This window comes from Atta cephalotes, assembly GCF_000143395.1.
Source record: "Atta cephalotes unplaced genomic scaffold scaffold00046, whole genome shotgun sequence".
Classification (NCBI taxonomy): Eukaryota; Metazoa; Arthropoda; class Insecta; order Hymenoptera; family Formicidae; genus Atta; species Atta cephalotes.
Window position 1 is genome coordinate 1,561,718 of NW_012130110.1, and position 7,665 is coordinate 1,569,382.

At 32.6% G+C, this 7,665-nt stretch overlaps 1 protein-coding gene across 1 annotated transcript in view; it reads right to left on the minus strand.

The window, feature by feature from the left end:
* The window catches only part of LOC105622544 (intersectin-1), an 18,687-nt gene that overhangs the window by 6,997 nt on the left and 4,025 nt on the right, over positions 1–7,665 (minus strand). The window contains exons 9-24 of the mRNA XM_012203959.1: positions 7,119–7,467; positions 6,804–7,017; positions 6,579–6,730; positions 6,394–6,516; positions 6,172–6,310; positions 5,775–6,089; positions 4,287–4,649; positions 4,038–4,204; positions 3,759–3,960; positions 3,402–3,689; positions 3,129–3,221; positions 2,865–2,960; positions 2,755–2,763; positions 2,474–2,611; positions 2,273–2,399; positions 1,969–2,133 (exon numbers count right to left, since the gene is read on the minus strand). Coding sequence (XP_012059349.1) covers positions 1,969–2,133; positions 2,273–2,399; positions 2,474–2,611; positions 2,755–2,763; positions 2,865–2,960; positions 3,129–3,221; positions 3,402–3,689; positions 3,759–3,960; positions 4,038–4,204; positions 4,287–4,649; positions 5,775–6,089; positions 6,172–6,310; positions 6,394–6,516; positions 6,579–6,730; positions 6,804–7,017; positions 7,119–7,467 — 2,940 coding nt within the window. The remainder of the gene's footprint in view (positions 1–1,968; positions 2,134–2,272; positions 2,400–2,473; positions 2,612–2,754; positions 2,764–2,864; positions 2,961–3,128; positions 3,222–3,401; positions 3,690–3,758; positions 3,961–4,037; positions 4,205–4,286; positions 4,650–5,774; positions 6,090–6,171; positions 6,311–6,393; positions 6,517–6,578; positions 6,731–6,803; positions 7,018–7,118; positions 7,468–7,665) is intronic.

Genomic DNA, 7,665 nt, shown 5'->3' on the forward strand with positions numbered 1-7,665 from the left:
CTCTCTCTCTCTCTCTCTTTCTCCTCTCTCTCTCATACACGCACGCACGCACGCACGCACGCACGCACACGCACACGCACACACGCACACGCACACACACACGCGCGCGCGCGCGCACTTTTCCCTCCCCATCCTATTTCTCTGTCTTTTTTTGCCCCGACACCTCTCACTTTTTCACTTTTTTTTCTTTTTTTCATGCACAATGTCTCCAACGATGAGACTTCTGTTGTCGTAGCACGCCGTGCCGAATGTAGGAGCTGCTCTATTGTTCTTATTACACTTCAGGTGCTTTAATTTTAACCAGCAATGCTGTTCTGCTGCTCGGCTACCCTTTATGCTGCGTGTTAAGCAAAAGCGAAAGATAATAATTAATAAAAAGATTACAAAATGCACATATTATAAGACTAATAATAAAAAAAAATTGAGGCAGCTATTCTTTTCAAAGCATCTCTTCTTATTAAAATTGTCATTCAAAAGACATAAAAACAGAGTTATATAAAGTATTTGACTAAATAAGATTTTTTTTTTCTTATAAGATATTTTTGCAATTAAATGCATATAAAACAATAAACTTGAAATCTATAGATCAAATAAGAATTCTGTTCAGAAAATGTTCTTATTAATTTTATTTGGGAAAACATAACTGCCACTGTAGAATATTTAAAGAATGTATACAAAAATTAATTATAAAATATAATCTGCAATAATTTACGTATTGTTATATATAAATAATGAAATCACACGCTATATCGATCACGATGTTAGTTGTTAATTGTTATTATTGTTAATCGTGATCAAGGAAACGGCTACCTCTGACGGAGAGACGGACGGACGAACGAATGGGTAGACATGCAAGGCAGATAGGCAGGCTGTTTCATAAACTGAGAATGTCTGATCTGTCGCATCCGTTTCTATTGTATCCATTTCTAATGTAAACCATAAAGCGATAAGTGTGTGAGCGATCTCTTTGTGCTTATAAATTGTAATATACCAGTAACCAGTGCCATACACAACGCATATGTATTAGAATGAGAAAAATGGCAGTTATCACAAAGTACAAGCGGGAACAATCAAACGCATCATTTTTACACAATACTTACATTTAAAAAAAAGTTTTCTAATGATATCATTAACTCAGACAAGGTTTATAACTGATAGAGAAAATATATTCTTCGATATCTTTGTAATCTACATTGAGCTTATAAAAAAATGTATTATTCATTCTTTTTCTCTATTAATACTCTATCGATAATAATATATAAATATATAAATATAAATATGTATGTATGTATATATATATATATATATATATATATCCAGAAGAAAATATAGGGAATACGCTATATACTTTCAATTTTAGTATCTTACAAACTATTAACTTATAATATAAATTAAGTATCTATTAATAATTGCATTATTTATTAATAATTGCAATAATGCACTCCATCTTTACTTATTTTGCAAGTTATTAAACAATCAATTATAAAATAATTGAAAATGGAGCCTAATATAAAATAATTTAATGATAACAATGATAATAATGGCCATAATGATAATGACAATGATGATAATAGTGATAATGTTGATAATGAGATAATAATAGCGATAATATATGGTAGTGATAATGAAAATAATAACAACAAGATAAAAGATACAATAAATAATAATTTTAATTGGAATTTGTTATACTTGATGATCGTCCGCCTATCCGTAGTCAGAAGTTATATATATATTTCGCATTTTTATATTTTTATTCCCTATTTTTAATTGATTTAATCATTCTCTCTCTCTCTCTCTCTCTCTCTCACATGTTTATACGCGTGCAGTCAGTACGTGTAGAAATTTAATATGTTACCGCTACAGTACATAATTTTCTTCTATGTTCACACTGCACGATTTATGACATTAAAAGGCACAAGATGATCCTGAGATTCAATTTCGGCAATCACGTACGAAAGGAATACTTACACATAGGTGATACGTAGTTGCTCGGAAAGACGCCGGATACACCATTCAATTCGCCCCTCCACCATGACGCCTCTTCCTTAGCAAGTACCGATATAACATCACCTTTTTCAAAACTTAATTCATCTTCATTTTGTGCTTGATAAGGATACAGAGCCATAACGCGTTCTATAAATAAAACGAAACATTTATGCTATAGATTTATTATGTCTGAGATTTATTAGACTTCTTTAAATTTAATTCTTTATAGTTTTCAAACACGTACAAGGACAATTTTGAATTGTAAAATATTGCAAAATTTATTTACCAATATTCGGATCCGTTGGAGAATCTTGATATCCATGTGAAACAGGTGTACTTCTATTACTGCTACTAGTTAAGGGTTTAACATAAGTTGCTGGGAACCAACCAACCTGCCTCTTTTTACCGCGTGCCTGAATAAATGCGCAAATTATAAATTTAATAGTACGACATTGTGTAATAAAGAAAAAAATTCTATTCTTACTACCTGAAGCTCTCCTTCCCACCAACCGCTGTCAGTCTTTTTACGAATCATTATTAATTGTCCTCTTTGCAAGTCTAATTGTTCTGAACTTGTTGCTTGATAAGGTGCAATAACTTGAACAATTTCTGGTTTTCTTCCTCTCTGTGAAGAAAGATTTTTCTCATGAATAAAATTAACTCGATATATTAAAAGTTTTACTATTTTACTGTTTGAAGAATAAAAAAAAAGATTTTATGTAAACTATAACAATGATAAAAATTTATAATATGATAAATTAAATATACCTTGTAATACTGCATTATCAGGATGTCAGTAGCATAAAAGAAGTAGTAAACACTCTTATAAAAGGCACTTTTAGAAAAATTCAAACTGTATATTAGAAGCTTTTTTTTACCTGCTGAGCGGCCATAGCAGTAAAGTCTGGTAATTCCGCTCTATCTTCAGCAGCTGCTCTCTCATCTTCTAGCTGCTCTGCCGTTTTCTCTGCCTGCTGTATACACGCACATTCTATGTCATTTAAGCTTTATCACTGCAGCATCATTTTGTTCAATATAATACAGTAATAGTAGATTAATAACATTAGCATTTCAACACGTGTACGTTAAACGCAGGATGTAATTGTAAATATAATTTGAAATGAATGATTACGATTACGCACTTGAGCTGTTACGGTCGCCATAGTATCAATTTCATTCTTTGTTTCTTCAGTTGCAACAACAGTAGTAGACTGAACGTTAGACAAAGACGCATCCTAATTAATGTCACACATATTTATATTAGAAATTTTCAAACATAGAAAACAAAAACAAATGGATTAATAGAAAAAAAATTGCTCGCTTTTGAATCAAGCAATTAATTTCCACTTACAAATGAGTGAATGATTAGAAACTGGCAAAAACAAAATATGCAAGAGATATTAATTATAACATACCTGATTGGGAACGTTGTATTTTTCTACGTAATTAGACGGAAAGATCCCACTTTTGTTTCCTATACAACCGGTCCACCATTCACCTTCTTTTTTCGTAACTAATATAACTTCACCTTGATTGAAACTAAGATCGCCGGTCTCAGTTGAGTCATATCGATAAAGAGCAACATAATATTCGTTAAGACCATCAGCAGCAGTGTCTTTGGTGCTTGTGATTATTTCTTTTACATACGACTTAGGGAACCAACCATTATTTCCAGTGTTGGCTGAACCGTACCACCAGTCATCCTGAATAAAACAAATGCTTTATAAAACGTATATGCATTATCTTTTTTTTATAATTAATATAATAATAACCTGTTGCTCAGAAACATTGATAGTTTCTCCTTTTTCAAAGGAAAGATGTTGCTCCATAGTAGGTCGATAAGGAAACAAAGTTGTGACTTGTATAGAGCAAAATGTACCTAATCCTAAAGTAGGTATAATAGCTTCCACTACTGGGGCTTCTCCCCCTAATGATCCCGCATCAGATACGTTCTCGGGAACTTCCGCTATTCCTCTGCATAATCACAATAAAAAGGTTGACATTAGGTGACATGAAATTCTACATATTAACAATAGATAAAAATAACTAACTCTAATGTTCTCTTCTCTACACTGTCTTGTTGTATAAAAGTACGTTCGTTGTCCAAATCAGCTGCACCAGTATCAATCGGCTCTACGTAAGATTCGGGAAACCAGCCAGTGTGACCACGAATTTCTCCCGCCATCCATCCCGGTTCAGCGTTTTGTACAGGTGGTACCTATAGTATAGATATTTACATTAACTTATTGGATTAATTTTCTCTTTAATAATAGCAATTTTATTGCATATTGTTTACTTACTAATATAATATCACCAGGTTGAAATGATATTTCGTCTTGGTTTCGCGCCACAAATTCATAAAGAGCTCTGTATTTGCGGACACCTACAACTGCAGCTTCATTTTCTGAGCTGACAGTAGTGTCGTTCACAGGCCAAGCTGTGTCGCTGGCAGGTGCATCTCCCCAACCACTATCGCCCCATGCAGATGTGGCAAAGTCGGCAGCTGAGACATTACTGTCTGACCGAAGTTCGATTACTTTTTGCTTCTTTTCATCAAAAGTAACATAAAGCTGTTTACAATCTACTACTAGATTTTTCATTTGTGTTTTAATATCCTCAAGCTGAGTATTATTATTTTCAATATCGGACATTTTGGAATCAATCTGTTGAAAAATACATATATATGAAGATAAAATATTAATATTTTTCAGTATATAAAACTTTCTAGCTCGAGACTAAGCGAGAATTAGTAAATAGAAAGGTAAAAAAAAAAAAACATTTATTGGATCTTTAAATATAACTAGTTTAAAACATACATTAAAACATACATTAAGATATTCAATTAGTTTTTCATCAATAAATCCATAGGAAATTTCCTGCTTTAATGAATAAACGCGTTATTCGACCTTTTTATTTACTAATATTACTAATTACTAATATTTTTCACGGATATTTTTTTCAAAGAAGTTACGTGATTTATAGGTGACTCCTGTGTTTTGATATCAGAGTTGCCACAGAAAATAAATTTTAAAATTTTTTCTAACTTTTTTAGATTTTCCAGGGTTTCAAAATTCAACTCTGTAAACTTCGAGTATCTTTTATCTTTATTCAATATTCGGTGACCAACAAGGATAAAATGATACTCGCGTTTTGGAACGCACCCCAGATAAGAAGGAAAATTTTCCAATGCAAATTTTAATTTAAAGAGTTGTAGAAAATCTAGCCTATATTATTAAAAACAACGCAAAAAAGACTTAGTAGCATGCTAAAATTTTGGATGCAAATTTGAGCCAATAAAAAATAAATTAGTATTGAAAAAAAAAATGCAGCTACGAAAAAGAACAATCAAATAAAAATACTGAAAATTTTAATTATTTTATTAAAATCATTAAAAGTGTGTAAGTTTTGAACGTATTCAAGTTTTGACGTTTATCACTATAAACGTCAGATAAAATATGAAACAATTTTAATAATTGAAAATCTGAAGGAGTAGTTTAAGGAAATTGTGAGCAAATTTCAAAATTCCAGACTTTTTTACATTTTCCCCTGATTTTTCCCGGTTTTCCCAATTTTCCAGGTTTGTGGTAACCTCGGATATGTCATTAAATGCCAACGTTTCATTAATGTTAGTGTTAGATTGCTTCTTGCTCTGCAATATTCACGAAATGTTGACATTTAAAGATGTAACACGAAGATAAATTATAAATTATACGTAATTTCTTTGATAAAATATTAATAAATGGTAAAATTGATGAAATTACAATGAAATTGATAAACGTCACGCATACCTGCTGTTGTAAATCTACTATTTTATCTTTCATCTGCTTAAGAGTAATTTGTTTATTGTCAAAAGCCATTTTAATAGCCTCTTGTCCGGCTGCATCTTGTGCCGCATTAATTTTATTTCTTGCTTCAATACGTGCTTTCTCTTGACTCAATGCTAATAATCTTTGATTTTGTTCCCGAAGTTTATTCTTTAATGCGGCCATTTCTTGTAACTGCGTATCTCTTGTTGATCTCATACCATCGATAGTCGTTTTAACACCTGATACTCCTACTCGAGTATCACAAATCTTTTGTGACAATTCCTTCACTTTATCGTTCTAAAAGATAAGGAAAGACAATGTAAGGATTGATCATTGAAATAATTACTGTTTGAAGTATATGTCCTTCTATTATATTTACAAGTGTTCCAAGTTCGATTGTCAAGGTCTGATTCTTCGCTTTTAACTTGAGAAGAATATCTTGCTCTTTTTGTCTTTGTGCTTGCAATTCTTGTGATTTTTGTCGTTCCCACTCCAATTGTCGCTGTCTCTCCATTTCCCTAAATATCATGAAGCAACATGGCATGAAGCACTTTTAAATCTATACAGATACAATTTTTTTAACATTATATAATCAACTTACTTGCGTGCTGCCTCTTTTTGTTCTTGTGCACGTTTCCGTTGTTCCTCTTTCTCCTGTTCAATTTCCTTTTGCCTCTGCATTTGTTTCTCGATTTCTGCTTGTCTACGCCTCTCTTGTTCTAGTCTGTATCACAAAACGTAAAGTTTTCTTACGTTAATATTTAATTAATAAATAGCCCTACTTGCCTTATTTTCTCTTGTTTCTCGGCTTCCTCCCTCTCTTTGCGTTCCCGTTCTTCCTGTTCCTTTCGCTGAATTTCTAATAATGCTTTACGCCTACGTTCTAATTCCGCTTGACCTTTCTCAAAGTTCTCTTTACGTTTATCTTCAAATGAAGTCTGTAAAAAGATATCTTTTTTTCCTTCCTTCATTTCTTTTTGTGCAATAGATATTTTTATATTAAACATATACCTGTGGCATGCCTGCTAATGGATCGATATTTTCTGTTGCATTTTGAGATAGCGTTAAACTGCTTTGACGTTGCCGTCTAAATGTGGGCGGGATAAGTTCTGGTGGAAGCGTTGTAGGTATGTTTTCACCGACTTTAGCAATATCGCAAAGATGCATTGCAAGCACAAATTCCTCAGAACCTAAACGTCCATCCGAATCCATATCAGCTAGAGCCCTGTTGACATACATTTTGGAAATTTGCTCTTCTGTTCTACAATACGTATAAAGAATAATACTTTGTACGCGCTATCCTGTACTGGTATTTCATTACTATACCATATTTGAGCAAGTATAGGTTGTGGCAGTTGCGACTGCACCATGATATTTCTTGCTTGAGGCCCAGATAAAAAGCCAGATCTCGTTCTGTCCCAAGTATTAAATAACTGAGTATATTTTAATTTGGTCTGATGCGGCACCGCCCATTCTACAGACTGTGGAGAGCCAACGGAATGCTGGCTGTGCTGTGAATCCACGGAGCCTACTCTGTCTATACTTGGTGGACGTGCTGTTGTACTCAAAGGTGTATTCGTAGATACTGGCGTTTGTGTGATTGCGCCATTGACCAATGTTCCGTTCGCTGTCGTGGATACTAATGGTAATGCTATTGATGGAGAAACTCCAGTACCTGAAAAAATAAATGAAAATTAATATTGTAACGAATAAATTGCTTTACATTATAATAGCGGTAAAGTGTAATGTCAAAATATGAAATGTATGGAAACTCTTTGAAAAGAAACAATAAAGATGATATATATATATATATATATATATATATATATATATATAGTAATAACAAATAACAATACAACAAATAATTAGTTTA